This window comes from Delphinapterus leucas, chromosome 12, assembly GCF_059928025.1.
Source record: "Delphinapterus leucas isolate spDelLeu-1000000601 "Yukka" chromosome 12, BTC_Dleu_Yukka2, whole genome shotgun sequence".
Taxonomy (NCBI): Eukaryota; Metazoa; Chordata; class Mammalia; order Artiodactyla; family Monodontidae; genus Delphinapterus; species Delphinapterus leucas.
Genome location: NC_143140.1, coordinates 71368639 through 71389316, shown reverse-complemented (window position 1 = coordinate 71389316; position 20678 = coordinate 71368639). Strand labels below are relative to the sequence as shown.

The window sequence follows — 20678 nt, the reverse complement described above, 5'->3', positions numbered from 1 at the left end:
GACTCTCAACCACTGCGCCACCAGGGAAGCCCTATAACTGGAAGTTTGTACATCTTAATCCCCTTCACCTATTTTGCCCAACCCCACCTCCCTCCCCTCTGGCAGCCATCCACTTGCTCCCTGTATCTATAAGTCTGTTTCTGGTTTGTTTTGTTTTTTAGATTCCACATATAAGTGAAATCATACAGTATTTGTCTTTCTCTGTCTGACTTATTTCACTTAGCGTAATACCCTCTAGGTCCATCCATGCTGTTGCAAATGGCAAGATTTCGTTCTTTTTTATGGCTGAGTAATAGTCCTCTGTATGTTTGTGTGAATATTGGAGTACATATGTCTTCTTGAATTAGTGTTTTTGTTTTCTTCAGGTAAATACCTAGAAGTGGAATTGCTGGATCGTATGATAGTTCTATTTTCAATTTTCTGAGGAACCTCCATACTGTTCTCCATAGTGGCTGCACCAGTTTACATTCCCACCAACAGTGCACAGGGGTTCCTTTTTCTCCACATCCTTGCCAACACTTGTTATTTCTTGTCTTTTTGATGATAGCGCTTTGCTTATTTTTAATATTATTGCCAAGAATATCAGAACTAATATCACCTTTAGAGATGATCTAGCCTAGCAGTCCCTTGCAGAGGAATCTTTTTCAAATACATTCTTACACGGTACCTGGTACGTGAAACAGATTTTTTTAATATTATAAACTTCTATAATTTGAGACTTGTACTTTTCATAAGGTCAGTGGATGAGGGGAGAAAGGATTATTTTGAACAGGGAAAGGACTTAGTTGAAGAGGCCCTTGGCCTTCACTTTGTATTTTGTTTTGTTTGGCAATTATTTGAAAGCACTGAATTACGTGAGAAGTAGCTGCCAGTGGTAATAGGTTTTATTGGTTTGTTTTACAAGGTTCACCCTGAACCCTTAGGCGACTTCAGTTTTACAGGACTACAGAGAAGTTAATTTAGCAATACAAGTTAATGACATGTAGAACCGTGGAGCTGTAATTTTTTATCTTAGCTTTAAGATAAAAAAATAAAATCAAATATTTACAGAATCCCAGAACTCTGCACAGAACGCCGTTTGAAAACTAGCTGTCGTGCTCCAGGTGACATCGCTGTAGAACGAGAGCATAGAGTCCGGTTGTACTATCTACTTTTGCAGAGAGATTGTCAAATATTGGAGAAAATGTGAAAGCATTTCTCACTGAAAAAGGTTAGGGTTAGTAAATCCTCATTTTTAAAAGTGTGTCCTGGAAGTTTCCGAAATTTTTTTTTTTAATTTTCTGTTTTACTCAGTATTAACAGTGGTTGCCAGCCCACACATTGTTCAGCCCATAAGTAACTGAAGTAGTAGGGTTTAGCTCTCTTACGATTATTATATTATTAAAGTATTAATTTTTAAGTTAGTTTGGCATTCTAAAAGAGCCTCATGACTATTTCCATGGGACTTTTAAAAAATCTGATTTATAGTTTTGGTTTGGTTCTCCACTCCCACTGTGAGGTAGATAGCACAGGAGAGTGAGGATTTTTTCATTCTCCAGTTGCAGAATTTTTATCCCTCCACTAAAGCAACTATTAATCTCCTCTTTGAAGAAGAAGCTTAGCTCCTAGTGTTAGAAGGGAACGCTGAAGATGCCCTACTTTACTTCTGTGCCATTAGGCTCATGGTTTTGTAAAGCTGTGCAAAGAGGAAACTTGTCCAAAACCAAACACATGTCACCTTCCTTTACCAAGCTGGATATTTAAAGGAACCCTGTGGGGAATCCTTTTGCAAGGCAAATGCTCCTCTGAGGTATTTGGGTAATAGGAGAGCTCCTGGGGCTTTGAAAAGCCATTAGAACTCTTCTTTCTGTGCTCACCCCCACCAATGGGAGTTATCAGTGCAATGGTTTGTTGCTCCTTGAAGAGAATCTCTAATCTCTGAGCAGCCAGTGGTCCTAGTCCCCCTGCGATCCAGGGCTGCTACTTACCTTCCACTCAGTGGTGCCAGGCATTCCTCCGTGGACTGGAAGACATCTCAGACTGCCAGCCAGCTTGTACTAACTAAATTCTGCACAGTGATTATAGGCTGTTTAGCATCAAAGTTAAATTGAGAAGTAAAAACAAAATGAGAGCATTATAATCCATGATTTCTCTTGTCACTTCCAGCTAATCAGTCTAGAAAACAAGCCTAGCATGAAAATTGCTTGTGTTTTTTGATGTGGAATTACTTAATCAATTGTTTCATGTCAAAAATTATAGTAAGTATGGAAACCAGTATGGAGGTTCCTCAAAGAACTAAAAATAGGGTTGCCATATGATCCAGCAATCCCGCTCCTGGGCATATACCCAGACAAAACTCTAATTCAAAAGGATACATGCACCCCTATATTCATAGCAGCATAATTTATAATAACCAAGACATGAAAGCAACCTAAATGTCCATCGACAGATGAATGGTTAAAGAAGATGTGGTATGTATATACAACAGAATATTACTCAGCCATAAAAAAGAATGAAATAATGCCATTTGCAGCAACATGGATGGACCTAGAGATTATCATAGTAAGTGAAGTAAGTCAGTCAGAGAAAGACAAACATCACATATCACTTATATGTGGAATCTAAAATACCACACAAATGAACAGACTACGAAACAGAAACAGACTCACAGACATAGAGAACAGACTTGTGGTTGCCAAGGGGGAGGGGAGTGGGGGAGGGAAGGATTGGAATTTGAGATTAGTAGATGCATACTATCATATATAGGATGGATAAACAACCAGGTCCCACTGTATAGCACAGGGAACTATAGTCAGTACCTGGTGATAAACCATAATGGAAAAGAATAAGAAAAAGAATATGTATATGTATAACTGAGTCACTTTGCTGTATAGCAGAAATTAACACAACATTGTAAATCAACTATACTTCAATAAAACTGGAAAAAAATTATGGTAAGTAAGACCTTGGGTTCAAATTCTGAGTCCACTGCTTACTTGCGTAACATTACACAACAAGTGATTTAATTACCCTAAAGTTGACTCAGAGGGTTGTCGTGAGGTGTAAAGGTAATTCCTTTGAAGTGTATTAACGTGGCATGTAGAGTGTGGCAGCTGCTTTACTAATTCGTAGTTTTTACCATAATTTTTATTATTAATATTGTCATTATTTTGAAATTGTGTTATGCGTAGAGAAATATTACTAGGAAAGGTAAGTAAGGAGGATTAAACTAATCCTGGTTCTTAAAGCCCTTTCTCCCCTCCCCGGCCTGTACCCCTGCAGAATGTGATACGCTGCGGCAGGATGGCTACCGGAGTTCTCAGTACTACTCCCAGGGACCCACCTTTGCAGCCAACTCCAGTCCATTCTGCGATGATTATCAAGACGAGGATGAAGAACCAGATCCAAAGGTAAGGCTTCTAAATGCAACAGAGGATCCTGGACTGGATCCCAGAAGAGAAAAAGGACATAAGTTGGAAAAACTGGTGAAATCAGAATAAGTCTGTTTTTTAGTTAATAGTATTATCCCACGTTAATTTCTTAGTTTTGGCAAATGTACCATGATTATGTAATATGTCAATATTAGGGAAAACTGGGTGAAGGGTACACAAGGAATTCTCCATACTATCTTTACAACTTTTCTGTAAGTCTAAAATTAGTCCAAAAAAGGTAAGTTCAGGACCCAAGGAATTCATTAAAGGGACATAAACAGTGTATTGATTTCAGTACAATATTCAGTAAATTACATGAGCTATTAAACACTTTATTATACAGTAGGCTTTGCATTAGATGATTTGCCCTAACTGTAGGCTAATGTTAAGTGTTCTGGGCATGTTTAAGGTAGGCTGGGCTAAGCTGCAATGTCCGGTAGGTTAGTGAATTATATACATTTTGACGTTTGTTTTCAACTTACGGTGGGCTTATCTGACAAAACCCCATCATAAGTTGAGGAAGATCTATACAAAGAAGGTCTTTTATTATAATAGGAAAAGCAGCTATTTCAAAATTGATCTAGCCTATAATTTAAAAAACTCACTTTTCTCTTGTTGGTGTGAGTAAGGAAAATTAAAATCAGAAGATGAATTACATGGTGAGGATTTTGTTTTGTTTAGATTAAGTTTTTTCAGCTTTATTGAAATAGAATTGACAAATACATTTTTATATATTTAAAGTGTGATGATTTGACATACGTGTGCTTTGTGAGACGACCATCACAATTGGGTTGATTAACACATCCATCACCTTCACTACTTTAAACACAGAATTATAATTCATTTTTTATAAAGGAGTCATTAAGCATCTTCTGTGTGCCAGGGACTCTTCTAGGTGCTGGTGATGTAACAATGAAGCAAACAAAAGAAATACTCGTCCTTGATGGTGCTTTGATTTGACGGTGAGACACCGAGAATAAATAAGCAATGATGCTGTACTAAGTGACGTGTGCTGTAGAGTAAAATAAAACAGAACAAGAGGTTGCAATTTTAAATTAAAGGGGTAGGCCTTCCTGAGCAAAGAGGTGATTGGGATTAAAAGAGTGAGCCATGCAGAAATCTTGGAGAAGGACATTCCAGGAAGAAGTAGCAGCCAGTGAATAAACGTTTCTTAATGTATATAGCATTTACCTGCTACTACAAAATGTGAAGATTAATAAGATATCTGTACTTGCCTCAAGAAACTTAGAGCTCTCAGGTAGGGAGAACTCACCAGAATGAAAACTTTTACATATATTAACATGGTGCAATAAATGTTTGTCATATAGTGACATTCGAAAGAGAAATTCTTCTGACTTGGGCAGTCACGAAATGGGGAAGGGGTTGGGAGAGGGTGAGGTGTGTAAGAAGAATATTTATAGACTACTGCAACAGGCAAGAAGTCCTAAGGACCTCGAGATCCAAAGAGTGGTTGTGAATGGTGAGGAAGGGGGAAGTTAAAAGCTAAAGTTAAGAGATGGTGTTATTCTAGGAGTTAAGGAGACAAATTTCGAGCGTTAGCTCTGCCACTTGCTGCATTTCTTTGGATGTATCACTTGGGCCTTCAAGGCATTAATTTCTTTATCTAGAAAGTGGTGAGTGGAAAATTGTTCTCTAAGATCGGAGCTGTACTTCTGCCCAAGTTAATTTTAAAAATTAACACAATACCAATATAGTAAGTCCCCTACATATTAACGAGTTCTGTTCCGAGAGCATGTTCGCAAGTCCAGTGTGTTCGTAAGTCCAGCAAAGTTAGCCTAGGTACCCAACTAACACAATCGGCTATATAGTACTGTACTGTAATAGGTTTACAATACTTTTCACACAATACGTATAAAAAAAACACAAAAAATAAAGAAAACATATTTAATATTACAGTATAGTACCTTGAAAAGTACAGTATGGTACCGGCTACATCACCACTGCTTTTACACTTGCTTCCGGACGTCCTGGGCTTGAAATAAAGATACTGTACTACCGTACTCTATACAGTACTGTACAGTAAAGTACACAAAAGCATAAGCACTTGTGGAGGATGCATGCATGTGACAGTGTACGCCAGATATGTGACTTAAGTGATTGGACATGTGAACACGGTTCGCATCTTTGAAAGTTCGCAACTTGAAGATTCATATATAGGGGACTTACTGTAAAAAGTTGAGTAGTTTTGTTCTGTTTTCGTTTAGAGCTATTTTAGGGGCTGGGAGGAGGAGGGCGAGGACTGGAGAAACTGAGTCCAAGGTTCCTACCTGGGAAAGCCGTAAAACAGAAGAGCAGTGGTGGGGGAAGGAGAACCAGCCTGACCAGATATTAAGACATAAAGAGTCAAGAATCATGCCAGTGTGGCACCTGGATATACAGACCAATAGGACAGAATATTAAAAACAGACTGTAAAGTCCAGGAGTAGACCTAAATCTTTAGGAATTTAGTATATGATGAAGTTGGCATTTGAGATCAGGTGGGAATCCATTAACTGTACGAGGGGCTCCAAGCTAGCATCTTATGGTCTCCACGTTAAGACCAAGACCCCTAACTGCAGTCATGTCCTTAAATGTCATTCTAACAGTTGGGATCATTTTAAACATGGAGTATATAGAAGTCAACTTAGAGGGAAAATTCTACTGGGGAAACCCTTCACTTTGTATTTCCAGGTGGGCAGTGGAGGTGGGTCTATGGTGAGGAGAGCAGTGAACTATAGAGAAGAAGGGACAGGTACGTTAACAAATGCTTAAGGGGCAAATGGTCTGAGAGCAAAATTAGGATGAAAAGCACCTAACTTGCATTCAAGAAATAATTAAGCATCTATTATGTGCTTAGGATAGAAGCACTCTCCTAAAATGAGAGTTGCTAATAGGGCAAAAGTTAAGGACATAAATTAGAACAGAAAACTTAGGGGACGTCTGTTTTGGTTATTTATTCTGGCTAATCGTTCCAGAATAATTATCCTAATGCAAAACATTTCCCAAGTAGGACTTGTGTTTATGGTGTGGTGAAAGGTATTTTGCTAATGATATCCACATACATCTTTCAAAGTAGTGGTGTAGTGTAGCAAGAAAAGAAATTGCTTGAAATATTTCCAACTATATATGTTATGTGTATCATTAAATAGTAAACATGCTGCATGAAAAATGCCGTCTGCAAAGAGATTCAGAAATCTCACAAAATACCTTTTTATTCAACTGTGAAATCAAAGAGTAAGGCATTGCTTTAGTATTGTCCTAGCCTTGACATTTTTTTGTTCTTTCAGTTTTCAGTATGTTTCAGGTACTACCAAAGAGGTTATTCAGGTATTTGAAGAAAATTCAGTTACAGATGACAGAACACTTCCTTGAGAAGGCATTTCTCCAACTGCCATTGCTGGAGGTTATGTTTGATGAATATCTTCACTGAATCAAGGAAACATTCATAGGGGCCCCATTGTCTCAGCAGAAAGAATGTCAGTCATTACTCAATCTCTTGCGTAAAATTCCCCCACAAACAGATAAATTAGACTGGGATTGTGGCAGTAAATCGTTGGCTCTAATGGTATTGAGAGAAACAGAAACTTTCTTTTCTAGTTTCTGTTTTTCTTTGAACTGGCATCTCAGGTTCTGTTTTAGTCTTCACTGATAAGAGATATTTAAATTGGAGGAGGACTTAGAAGATGACAGAAGGACAGTAGCCTTACTCTGTGACTGCACATGGAGGAGGCTTGTATAAGGTGATGCTTCAGAGCACCGGTCCGGGGCAGCTTTTCCACCTGTCGAAGCTGGTGGCCTTGGCAAATCGCTTCCCTCTGTGAGCTTCAGTTTCCTCAACTGTGAAGAGTCATAAACTACATGTTCTGGTTTTGCTCAGGACAGTCTGGTTTACAGCTGCTGTTCTGTGTGATTATTCAAAGCACCCCTTTCACTCTCAAAGGTGTTCTGGTTTTGATAATAAATTGCATGATTACCTCACCCACCTTGAGGATGATTGTGAGGTTGAAGTGAATTAAGGTTTGTAAGATCCTTAAGCATGGTGCCTGGTGCATAGTATATGCTCAAATGATGATGACTAGTGTCTTATAAACTGTCCGGTTTTATGAAAATTGGCCACTCTTTCAGTCACTCTGAGTCTTTTATTCCACCCACATAGAATTTCCTACCTAAGGCAATGAATTTGAGAGGTTTCAGCAATTACTAAAAAATTTCTAATTGTGTCTTCACAGGTTATCTACGTGTAGAACTACCAGTGGTTATACTGGTACTAACTTTATAATGATAGTAAAATGCTTTAGAACTTTTTCAAAATCATATCTCATTTTCACAAGAACTCCCATGAAATAGGTACTTTAATAATTATTACTACCATTGTAACCATCTGGAAACTGAGACTCAGATATATGAAATTACTTTCCCAAGAAGATCACATAGCCAGAATGAGTCAGAGGACATGACCCAGGGCTTCTCACCTTATATTTCATTTCTTTTCGTTGCACCATATTGGTGAAATAAAAGGGCAAGATTACTAAATTACCCAGTGCCTTCACAATATGCCTGCCGTGGTCATTTGTCCTTCTATTTTTGACTTGTCTGATGTTCATTCATTCATGCTATTGTTTTCAAAAACCATTTAAGTCCTGCTTGGCCTCAGTATACAGACAGGGCCCCTGGCCTAGGGTAACTTACCATCGAGAAAACCTTTACGACGATCCTAGATACAGTCACTTCTCACTGGGTCTCTCTGGGTGAGTAGTTTCAGGAGGACACAGTGGAAGCACAGAGGAGTCTTTGCTGGCTCCTTGTGTTCACTGCTCTGCGGTTTGTGGCCCTTGTTACTCTGTACCTTTGCAGGCAGGGTGGGAAGATTGGGGTCTGCCATTTCCAGGCCTTTATGCATTCCAACAGTGAGGCTGTCTCTCATAACTTGTTCCAGTTTCTCTTGCGACACACATCCCATTAAATTGGAATGGGCTGTATTCATATCTGCCCTCCATTCTAGACTGGGGCAGGACGGGGGGACAGACACACAGCATTCTCATTGTGTTGATCTCTTATTCCCAGTACGGAGCCAAGCACCTGGCACAAAGAAAAGCTCAGAGGCTGGGCTCGGTGCTGTGTGTGAGTCTACTTAATACTTACTGCAACCATGCAAGGCAGCTTGCATTGTGCGCGTGTCACAAATGCATCTCGGAGGGATTACACCACTTGCTTAAGATCACATAGCTTTTAAACCCTGAAACAGGGTTCTCTCTCTCTTTTTTAAAAAGAGCATTATGTGGTATAATTTACATAAAGTAAACTACACGTCTTTAAAGTATACAATTTAATGAGTTTTGACATATTTATACATACAGGAGACCATCACCACAATCAAGATAGTGAACATACCCTTCGCCCCCAAACGTGAACTAGGATTAAAACCCAAATCTGTGACTCCACAGCCCCTGTTTTCCCTCAAACAATGAGTGTATGCGGAATTGAGGCTTAGCTACAGCTCTTTCCTGCTAACTGCTCTCTTAGGGGAGTCTTGAATTGTTGAGATAATAGGAAGAACATCTTTTTCAACCCATCATCCATCGGATAAATAAATGTGTTAGAATGGAATGTAGGCTTCAGTGAAATGGATTAACTATAGCTCACACAACAACATGGATATGTCTTCGAAACAATGGTAAGTAAATAACACTACAAAGAGAATGGTACCATTTTCATAAAGTCAAGCAAGTCTAAATATGTAATTTAGACATATTTATGCATAACAACAATTTAGGGAATGATAAATAACATAGAATTCAGGAGAATGGTTACCTTGGGGGAAGCAGGGAAGAGTTTGGGGTGGATGCAATTTTTTGGTACTATTTTAAGTCATGAGTTGGGTAGTAGGGTCTTAAAAATTCATGTTATTTTGTATATATGATTTATTATAATAAAAGGTCATTAAAAGTAGGAAATTACATTATCACTTTGAACATTTAGGTTCACTTAATATGTGATTGTTTAAATCCAAAATATTTTAATTCAGTACAGGGCAAGAAAGTTTAGAGCCCATGATAAAGAGGCTAGGTTTGTGGTAATATACTGAGTAGGAGAGAAGGAACAATTGAAATTATTTAATAATGTGAATGTGGAAACCACCTCCTGGCCATCGTGGAGCTGCTGGATGGGCCATGAACTGTGCTTCTGTGTGGATCCCCCCAAACCACTACCCTTGTTTTTTGTTGTTGGGTCCAGGGCCCAGGGGGCCCGGGGGAGGAATAAGGAGAGAAGAGAATGAAGTCAGGATGTCTTGTGTCTCAGTGTATTGACGGTGGAAGAAGCATATAGCCAAAAAAGACTCCAAACATTTTGGCACCTTATTAAAACTATCTAGAATCTTTAAAAAGAAAGAGTTGACCCAAGAAAGATTTAATTCTGGAGAGAAAAACACCATGGACTAAGTAAGTGTCCTGTAAAAAGGACCGGAATGTATGTGGTTTTCCTCTTAAATGGTGCTCTATATAGTTTCATCTGTTCTGTATCTATTTTTATGTAATAATTGCTAAATGAATGCTAACTTTAACTCTGGCTATAATTAGGTTTTCTAATTTTTTTTAATTTATTTATTTTTGCTGTGTTGCGTCTTCATTTCTGTGCAAGGGCTTTCTCTAGTTGTGGCAAGCGGGGGCCACTCTTCATCGCGGTGCACGGACCTCTCACTATCACGACCTCTCTCGTTGCGGAGCGCAGGCTCAGTAGTTGTGACTCACGGGCCTAGTCGCTCCGCGGCATGTGGGATCCTCCCAGACCAGGGCTCGAACTGGTGTCCCCTGCATTAGCAGGCAGACTCCCAGCCACTGTGCCACCGGGGAAGCCCAGGGTTTCTAATTTTTAAAAGCATAGCAGATTTAAAAAAAAAAAAAAAAAAAAAGCCTGGGTGGGCACATGTGTTTCATAGTTAAGCCCACTTTTTGGTAACTTGGCCGTCTGCCAAAGAGACCATGTTTCAGGCCCCACCATCCATCTGGTGGGAGCTTGTCTGATTTCCAGACAGGACCTAGTAGTCTCTGAAATGCAGGACTTAACAGCATCCAAAATTCACAAAACAACTGCTGGTATGGCAGGTGATCTCCCTTTGTGAATTAAGCAATTTGACACAAGAAATCGAGGTTTCTTATGTTTCATTTGTGACTGTCCATTCCTTCCAGGATAAGGATATGGGGTGTTAATGAACATTACTGATCAATTTACAGTTTTTAAAACTGCATTTAAGTTCTGAAAGCAAGACCACTTTAAACTCAATATTTAAAAAAATAATTTACCCTGTACCGAGGGATCCCTTAACATGAAGCATGGTGACGCTATTTAAGTTATTCTGTTCTCAACACAGGGAGCTTGAGTTGCTCAAAACATACAGCTGGTAAATGACAGAGCCAGCATGCTGATACTTACTGTTTTTTACTCCAGAGTGTAGTGTTCCACCTACTACCCCACACTGTTGACTTTACTCTAGCTTTTTTAAAGATTTTGTTCTTATTCAGAGATATAAATGGAGATTTTATTTTATTTATTTTTGGCTGTGTTGGGTCTTCGTTGCTGCGCACGGGTTTTCTCTAGTTGCGGCGAGTGGGGGCTACTCTTCATTGCGGTGCGCGGGCTTCTCGTTGCGGTGGCTTCTCTTGTTGTGGAGCATGGGCTGTAAGCACGCCGGCTTCAATAGTTGCAGCACGCGGGCTCAGTAGTTGTGGCTTGTGGGCCCTAGAGCTCACAGGCTTCAGTAGTTGTGGCGCACAGGCTTAGTTGCTTCCCGGCATGTGGAATCTTCCCAGACCAGGGATTGAACCCATGGCTCCTGCATTGGCAGGCAGATTCTTTAACCACTGTGCCACCGGGGAAGTCCGGAGATTTTAATTTTAGATAGAAAACCTAGTAATTTATTGCAAATATTGCCAAGTTGTTATTTTACACTGTTTGACAGCAGAAGCTTTGAGGGCACACGTGGGTTCTAGTCCCAGTTGCCCACTTGTGAAGTTCCCAAAAGTGAAGTTGCTTTACTCCATTTCCTTATTTACAAAACAAGGCTAATGCTGTGAAGATTAAATGAGGTACCAATTCCTATAAAGCCTGTAACCCAGGGCAAGGCATTGAACAATCAGTTACTAAATGGTGACCCCCTTTTTTAGCTAAAATTGTGAAATAGCTCTCTATGCAATTCTGATTTAAAGCCTTCTGAAACTTACATTCTCATGGGAGAGACAAACAAGGTGAATAACTAAAATATATGCATACTGGTGATATGTACTGAAGAGAAAAAAGAAAGCTGAGAAGGGGGGTATAAAGTATTGGGGAGGAGTTGAAATTTTAGGTAAGTGGACAGGTAAGACCTCAACAAGAAGGGGACTCTTGACTAAGCACCTGAAGAATAAGAAGGTGCTGTCTGTGAGGATGTCTAAGGGAAGAGCAAGTGCGAAGGCCCTGAGGCAAGAGAGTGCTTGGTTTGTACAAGGAACTGGATGGAGGATGGTGAGGCTGGAGTAGAATAAATAAGGGATAGTATAGTAGAAGATGAGGTCAGAGGTAGCAGTGGGCCAGTTCATAGGTCATGTTGGGTCTTGTAGGTTATAGTAAGGATACACAGGAGCAGCCATGATCTGACATATTTTATTTATTTATTTTTAACATCTTTATTGGAGTATAATTGCTTTACAATGGTGTGTTAGTTTCTGCTTTATAACAAAGTGAATCAGTTATACATATACATATGTTCCCATATCTCTTCCCTCTTGCGTCTCCCTCCCTCCCACCCTCCCTATCCCACCCCTCTAGGTGGTCACAGAGCACCGAGCTGATCTCCCTGTGCTATGCGGCTGCTTCCCACTAGCTGTCTGCCTTACGTTTGGTAGTGTATATATGGATCTGACATATTTTAAAAGGACCCCTCTGGCTTCTGTGTTGAGCAGTAGACTATTAAAGGGGCGGTGGGGAGAAGGGGAAGGTGGCCAACAAGGTCAGAGCATGGAGACCAGTTAAGAGGCTAAGGTAATAGTCCAGAGCATTACAGTATCCATCCTAATGGAGTAACTGTGATGTGTTCTGCCATCGAGATGGTTGAGGTTTCTCCTGTTCCCCTGCTGCATTTATAAATGCTGAGAAGGATGGAAGTCAGATCATTCTGGAAGTTGTACCATCCTGGTTTTTTATTTCTCTTTAGTAGATTGTGGCACTGTATAACAGTCCCATTTGCATATAACTTTATCTGTGACCTGCATGTCTGTGAAGTTTTCTTGCAAAGGAAGGGAGCACTTTATAAAATAGATGATCTTAGGGCTTCCCTGGTGGCGCAGTGGTTGAGAGTCCGCCTGCCGATGCAAGGGACACGGGTTCGTGCCCCGGTCCGGGAGGATCCCATGTGCCGCGGAGTGGCTGGGCCCATGAGCCATGGCCGCTGAGCCTGCGCGTCCGGAGCCTGTGCTCCGCAACCGGAGAGGCCACAGCAGTGAGAGGCCCGCGTACCGCAAAAAAAAAAAAAAAAAAAAAGATGATCTTTGTCCCTTGTCGTACTGGAGCGGTCCCTGGTCATCATTCCATGACAACGAGGCTAAACTGAAGTACTATTGCACTGTGACAGTTTTCAATTCTGAACACTCTCAGTCAACTGAAAGAAAGGTAGGTTACTAAGGCTGATGAGCCCCATTGAGCCAAATACAGACCACAGAACAGTGCTTCTCCACCTCCCTAGGCAGACGTCACATGGAAAAGGGAACCCTCTTGGTAGGGTGTCACCATGCTGTTTATTCTCCATCAAGCTGAAGCTTTACTTTTCTTTCTTTCAGACCTTCTTGATTAGGATTTGCTTCTTATGGCCTTTAAAATTTGTGCTATATTTCAAAGTTGCCTGAAAAATTATTTCTGTGTATAGATATCAGAAAATCAGAGTAACCTAATTTACTAAACTGAGATTCAACTTCAGACATGTGACCTTTACACAAACTGCATGAAATTCTCAAATAAAATTAATTTTAATTTGTGTATCTGCAACATAAGGGTAGATCATGAGTATTATAAATCAAACCCAACGCGAGCGTCACAACTGCCAAAAGGATAGAAATAATTGATTTACGTCGGCATGGCTTAGCTGCTGCTGCTGATTCAGTAATCCCTTTGATTGCCTCTCAAGGATCTGTAGGAGTTGTGATCATTTTAACCGGTGTTGGATCAAATATGAATAGATATGGTGCAATTTAGTATCATAATAGGATGTCAGTAACATATGCTCATTATAAATTGAGTATATTGTCAATTTAATTACACCCATTTCACGTTTTCCTTAGGTGGCAAAGAAACTAGGTTATCATTTTATACGTTTTATGTACTAATAATATAAAGTCTCAAATATCAAGATGTCTGTTCATATGATTTATATTTTTATTTCCACAATGCCTTTCCCACAGCTCTCATGTCACTAGGTTCACGAATACCTCTAGTGGCGTGTGGAAGGTAGGGAGGATAGCCCTTTTTTACAGCCAAGTAAACTTCAGTGTTTAGGAACAGCTTCAAGATCAATTAACTGTAAAGTGAGTGACCTGAGTCTTTGGATTCTTAGCCTAGAGCCCTAACCCCGCACCATCCCATTTTCATTAGCCCTTGTGTAGTCTTTTTCAGATTTGTGGAGTGCTAGTAGTTGTAGGATAAATACAGATATTTTGCAGGAGGGTTAATTCAATAGCAGTAAACAGAGATGGCAGTGTTCTTTTGTTTGAGATATCTAACTAATGCATTTCTGTAGATGTCTTACTGATGTCCTCTTGGAAACTTGCGTTAAATCCAGAAATGCATCAACACATGCTTTTTTTTTTTGTGGTACGCGGGCCTCTCACTGTTGTGGCCTCTCCCGTTGCGGAGCACAGGCTCCGGACGCGCAGGCTCAGCGGCCATGGCTCACGGGCCCAGCCGCTCCGCGGCATGTGGGATCCTCCCGGACCGGGGCACGAACCCATGTCCCCTGCATCGGCAGGCGGACCCTCAACCACTGCGCCACCAGGGAAGCCCAACACGTGCTTTTTAAAGATAGAAAAATCTTCACAAACATAACGTTAAATGAAAGAAATAAGTCACGAAACAGAAAATACAATATAATTTCCCTTAGAGAAAATTCAATTACAGGCAAGTGAAGCTGGGGTGTTAGGAGTCAGGATAGCAGTTACCCTTTTGGGGGGCTGTGCGGTTGAGGGGTGCTGAATTGACCTGGGTGCTAGTATTCTAGGAATTCCCTTGGGAAGGTTTATTGACTTTTCATTTTTAAGGAAAACCTGTCTTAACTGCCTTAGGTGGTAGTTAGTTTAAATGCTTTTGACTTGAAGAGCAGTCCTTAAGCGTTTATTTTGATTATAACCTGCCATTTCCCAACAAAAGTCAATTACCCTTTTTTGTTGTTATCGTTGCTGCTGTTCCTGAAACCGTCACATTTCTTTTGAGTTCTTGGTGTTTTCTTGTCATAGAACCAGCTGCTGGAGCCATGGTGAAGTTCATCATAAAATGCTTGCCAAAACAACTTTCTTGCTTACACTTTTTAAGATGTTACAGGAAGAAGGGTATTGACGAGGGCTCCCCAGTTAGCATGTTAATCTGTATAAAAACAGACACTGCTAGAAATGTTTTCACGGGACTTTGATAAGGCTCCAAGCAGAGCTTCAGTCAGCTTCTTATAATTTAACAATTTCACACTGATTTTTTTTTCCCCATATAAATGGTTTCCGAAGAGCACAGATAGTTGTGCAACAAAAGCTCTATCATTTTCAAACTGTTCTTTGAGGTCAGAGCCTAAAGGAAATGAGATTGAGGCTTAAAAAATTTTGTGGGTCAGCAAAACCTTTTGCAGTCCTCATGGCTTAGAGACTAAGGCCTCTGCAAATCATATATATTATGGGTCATACTCAAGGTGATGAACACTTCTCTTGCAAACCGTTGCTTCTGTCCCTAAATGTGACCAATTTTTTTTTTTTTTATGGCTTGCTTCAAATCAGTTTAAAAAAATTTTTTAAAGAAATGTATTTTTAAATGTTTCTGCCAGCATTTACACATACTATGGCTTCCTCTCACTTTTTTCCCCTGCAGTGTTCTATCTCTTTGTCGGAAGAGGAAAGACTTTCTACCAGGAGACCTAAAACGCCAACCTCAAGTGACTTCTCTGACTTTAATACTCAAACCAACTGGAACAAATCACTTCCCTTGCCAACACCGGAAGAGAAGATGCGACAGCAGGCCCAAACAGTCCAGGCTGATGTAGTTCCTATTAACATAACTGGTATGCTTTGCTCTGCAGACAGGTTCCAAATGTTCTGGGAGAATGACTATGGCTCTTTGTTTGTTATATGCTCTTAGCATGTCATTTATACATCACAGGTAAATAGCTGTGGTCTGACTTCCTGCTCTTTGTTTAATGAAGGGAATACTAAAACATATATATGTGTGTGCATGTCAAATATATATTGCTTTTAGATTAGAAGACTCTATGTCATCAAAGGTTGATGTCAAAGAACTCAGTGGTCCAGCCATTCAGCTGAAGTGTTTCTTTTAATTGATTTGCCTTCTAAAAATATTTTGGCCATGTGGGAATATCTTCCAAATGTGATCTTGGGTAAGAAAAAATTAGGTTTACCTTCTGAAGGGCTATTTTAATTGATTTTTAGAAGTGAAGATATAACACTTTAGTGATATCTCTGAATGATTTGCTTACCTTCTTGTTTTCTCAAGTAGAAAAAGAGAAAAATTACTTGAAATAAAAATATCAAGTGAATTAATAATAACTATAAATATATTTTTTTAAAAACTTAATAGGGTGGTAAAATTATATCTTGAGCTCCATAATTTGAATTCTATAACCGTCAAATAAAAATCCATTCCTTCTGAATTTAAAAATATCATCTATGATAATTAAAGTGACAACAAGGTACATAAAGTTCAAAGACAGTATTTCACAAATGTAGAAGAACTGTTAAAAGATATCAAAACTTTTGTACTTTATCACTTCCATAGCCTGCAGAGAAGCTAGGTCAGTGGTTTGGGGAGTGTACAAAATGCAAAACAGACACGTTAAGAGTTAGTAGCTTCAGCCATTAGACTATGTGTTCAAGAGAAATAGTTTACTGATAGTTATATTGATAATCAGTCCATACAAAGCCTGGCTTATAGGGCCAGAACCTAAAAAAAATCGGGTGACCAATAAGGATAAGTTTTCATAAAAAATTAGGATGAAAACCCATAGCACCCTTGCTATGTTTCTGAGGCAACTGCTCTTGACTACTTAGAAAGCTTTTTGCCATGGCATTGGTGGGACTAAAAACATTTTGTAAGGGACTAAAAACATTCTGTAAGGAACTGAAAACATTTTGATAGTTACTGATGAATTTTTTAAAACCTTACAGGATGTTTAAAAATTACATTTAAAACTCTATTTTGAATTCCAGAGAAATTTAATAAATAAGTACCTGAATTATTTTAAATTCCATGTGCATTTTTCCATATTTACTATACTTAAGCCTTAAAGGAATAGCATGGCATTTCATTCCATTTTCTATAAAAATAACATTGATTTTTTTCTGAGCGTGATTCTCATTTACCTAGATCATATTTTATTTTTATTTTTATTTTTTTTGCGGTACGCAGGCCTCTCACTGCTGTGGCCCCTCCCATTGCGGAGCACAGGCTCCAGACGCACAGGCCCAGCGGCCATGGCTCACGGGCCCAGCCACTCCGCGGCACGCGGGATCCCCCCGGACCGGGGCACGAACCCGCGTCCCCTGCATCGGCAGGCTGACTCTCAACCACCGCGCCACCAGGGAAGCCCTAGATCATATATTTTAAAGATATTTTTATACGTAGTTACGTTTCAGAGCAAAGTACAATGTTTATTGCTCAATGAAATACATGGTGCATATTTTCTACAAGATAATGCATTACATTATTTGATTGATTAAATGCAGCAGAAATGTAATTACATTATATATGATTAAATGCCTCAGAAATAATATTATAAGATAAGATTGTGCTATGAAATGTGACAGTCCTTAATGGAATTAGGGTAAAATGCATTATCGTGAAATTAGGAAATTTAAAACAGTAACTAGAGTTTCAGGAATAAAGAATAATTTGCAGTGAAATACATTGTCACAACAGCAGACACTGTCAGTCTCTTTGAACTTAATTCTCTCCTGTGTGACGACTAAGTGGATATGAATTACATAGAGTTTAAAAGGAGGGCTTGAAAATGCCACACAGGAAAGGTGAATGACAATAAACAAATGAGCAGTATGAGTTAGGAAAAACTGCAGTTTAATTCTGAGTGGTTAACGTTTTTGGAAATGTAGAAAGCAAATACCTAATTATGTATTTATTGATCCATTTTCTAGATCCATGTGTTCACATATACACACATATTTGATAAAGAAGTAGTTTTTCTAATATTCTGGTATAAATAAGCATTAAATTTTAAATGTTTACTTTTAGTGGTTGAATTGACATAGGTTATACAACTTCCTGCTCTTTAAACGATATATTTCTAAAGCCCTAGAAGACGTTTGAAATAAAAATGTAGCTTCCTGTAGGGCATTGTCATGTGTTCATTTTTTTGGATGAACATTGACCTTCTATTTGGTTTGCAGTACAGTTCAGCAGAGGGAAGAATGCCAATAAATATATTATTTCAAACCCAGAGAGATGCTCGCCAGGCATAGAGGTAGAACATTAGCACAGTGATCTGCTGGCTTGAAAATCAATTTAATCCCTTTAGTCATAGTCCTGTGGGACTCGTCATGTTCTAAGAGTTGAGAAAAAAATGTTTAAGATAAAATGTACATATGAGTATGTCCCATAGTCGGCCATGTGGGATAACAACTCTTCCACCTGGAAGATAAATAGCGTGGGTAAACATACTTAAGCACTTCTTACAAACTGCCTTTGTACTGATGTTCGAGCTAGCTAAATTGATTTCTAAGTAGTAACCATAACCAACTAATGCCATTTTTCAATGAAAGGGAATAATTAAATTCCTCTCAATTCAGTAGATATTTACTGAATAACTGCTTTGTATCAGGCATTGAGCTGAATGCCACAGGCGATGCTACAGTACATGATTACGGACCCTACCCTCCAGAAATGTATAATCCAGTGGGGGAGACAGTCCTTTTAGGTCACGATTCAAGATGGAGTGTCGGCACCAGTAATGGTGTATGTCTTAGATGTTCATCTTCATGATTTGTTTCTTAATTTCTTTGGAGCTTGGGTGGTTTATCTTTGTTTTAGTTTAGGATGCAAAACTGGAGACTAAATGCAGCTATCTGTTAATGTTCTGTCCATTCTTAATGGCTTGATCCAAGAAAATGTTTTTCCTCTGCTTCAGGGAACTAGTGGACCAGTGAACTCCTGACTTGTCCCTTACAAGCGCCATGTATGCTATTGTACATAGTGACCCATTTATCACAGTGATGGTACCTTCCAGCGTTTCAGGGTCTTCTCTAAGTCATTTCTGTTTTTCTCCATTTAGGAACAGAAGTGTGAGCATTTTCAAGTTTGCAAGCGCTTATCTAAGTTTGTTGCTTTGTAGGTGAAATGTGTTTTGATCATTCAGATCTTTTATCCTCTGTTTTGACTAGAACCTTATTGGTTCTATTCACAATTTATTCCCATTAAAATAGAAGATACATTGTTTACAACATACCCACTTTGAATGTGCGTCAATATTGCTAAAAAGAGTGAATAATTTTTATACTTTTCTTAAAACATAAAAGTATGTATTTTGTGTATGTATTTTTTTTAAATCTCTTTGAGAAGAACCATTTAACAAGGTCAATACTATAAAACTTTCTTTAATTAAACTGATAAATTTAAAGCAGACCAATCAATAACTGATACGTTACTATTTTATGGTTTCCCATGATGTGTTAATCACACAGCTTACACGCTAGAAAGAAAAAGAGTCCTGTGGATGTGGCATTCTGGGTTTGGTTTCAACATAACTGAAATGAGTTTAGATCAGCTTTAAAAAGTGATTAAGAAACGGCAAGAAGCAGTTCAGCTTTAACAACATCAGTGCTTCTGGGTCTCATTGTGATAAAAGTACTTTATCATTATAAGGCTTTTTCTTTTCCATTATCATTGTATCTCACACCATAGCAATTACCACAGTCTATCCAAATTATCAGCCTCCTTGATGGAAGAAAAAGCTCTTCATCCAAAATTCTTGATTTGTTTCATCACATAGGACAAGACATTACATTGGTCTCTGGAGAGGACCAGATGAGTCAAACATATTCATCGCTGGCACCGCATACACACTGATGTTAAGCGTGATTTCAGTGACCAGAAGACCTTTGTAAAGTACTTCCAAAATGATACGTTTTTTAAAGAACACAAAATCACTTTTCCAGTGTGTTATTCACCAGTTTGTATTTGCCACTCCAGCTCATTTGCAAATGAGCTCAAGGTGCTTCCTTCGGAAGGACACACACATGGAAGTTGGAAAATAGCCTTATGGTGCTAATGCGCTTGCCTTCCTTTTTTGCCCTTCAGCATTCATTCATCATCGTATGACTGGCTAACATTATTAATACCTTCTTATCATTTTACAACAAGCTCCTGGAAGAAAGTGCATGGTGTCGGCTTGCTTGAAAATAACCTTGCTTTGCTTGTTCTACTGCTCTACATTAGGGGAGAATTTCGATCGCCAGGCCAGCCTTCGGCGGTCTCTAATTTACACAGACACTCTGGTAAGACGACCGAAGAAAGTCAAAAGGAGAAAGACTATTACAGGAGTCCCTGACAGCATACAGAAGGAGCTAGGTATGGCTCATCAGAACTGTATTCTGTTGCCCCTCATTGCTACTCACCATTACTGCGCTAACCTCATCGGTGGTGCTTATGAAATCGATACATTCTGATAGCCTTTTGGTGCCCCAAAGGGCCAGCTTCTTTCCTGAAGGAAGCACTGGGTACAAATCTTAACATCCCACGTAGATGATGTTTTCAGCTTTGTTGAGAAGGTAAGAGGAAGAGCCTATATGAAGACTATTAATTGGGATGATAGAAATTTAAGTTATGTCATCATCTCTATGTGCCTTGAACAGTGGGCATTCCCACAATAAAATTTACTTTCAATTTAGAGCTTAAGTCTTCATGAAACCAAAAACTTATTCTGGGACTTCAAATTATGAATAGAGACTTCATTAGTTGTACCGACAATATCGGTGGCATTTTGTCATCAGAGACAGCAGTATAGCATAATTAGTAAATACC

General features: G+C 39.2%; 1 protein-coding gene across 20 annotated transcripts in view; it reads left to right on the top strand.

Moving 5' to 3' along the window:
* Positions 1–20678, top strand: part of NHSL1 (NHS like 1) — a 336607-nt gene that overhangs the window by 198733 nt on the left and 117196 nt on the right. For 16 of the 20 annotated variants that reach the window (XR_016395227.1, XR_016395228.1, XR_016395230.1 and 13 more), the window contains 3 exons: positions 3262–3389; positions 15504–15693; positions 20094–20225. Coding sequence is in view for 11 of the 20 variants with exons in the window: in XM_089922049.1 (XP_089778175.1) it covers positions 3262–3389; positions 15504–15693; positions 20094–20225 (450 nt within the window). In the remaining 9 variants the exon portion in view is untranslated. Of the gene's footprint in view, positions 1–3261; positions 3390–8881; positions 9085–15503; positions 15694–20093; positions 20226–20678 lie in introns of those variants that run through there. The other 4 variants (XM_089922045.1, XM_089922043.1, XM_022557753.3 and 1 more) reach the window with 2 other exon arrangements.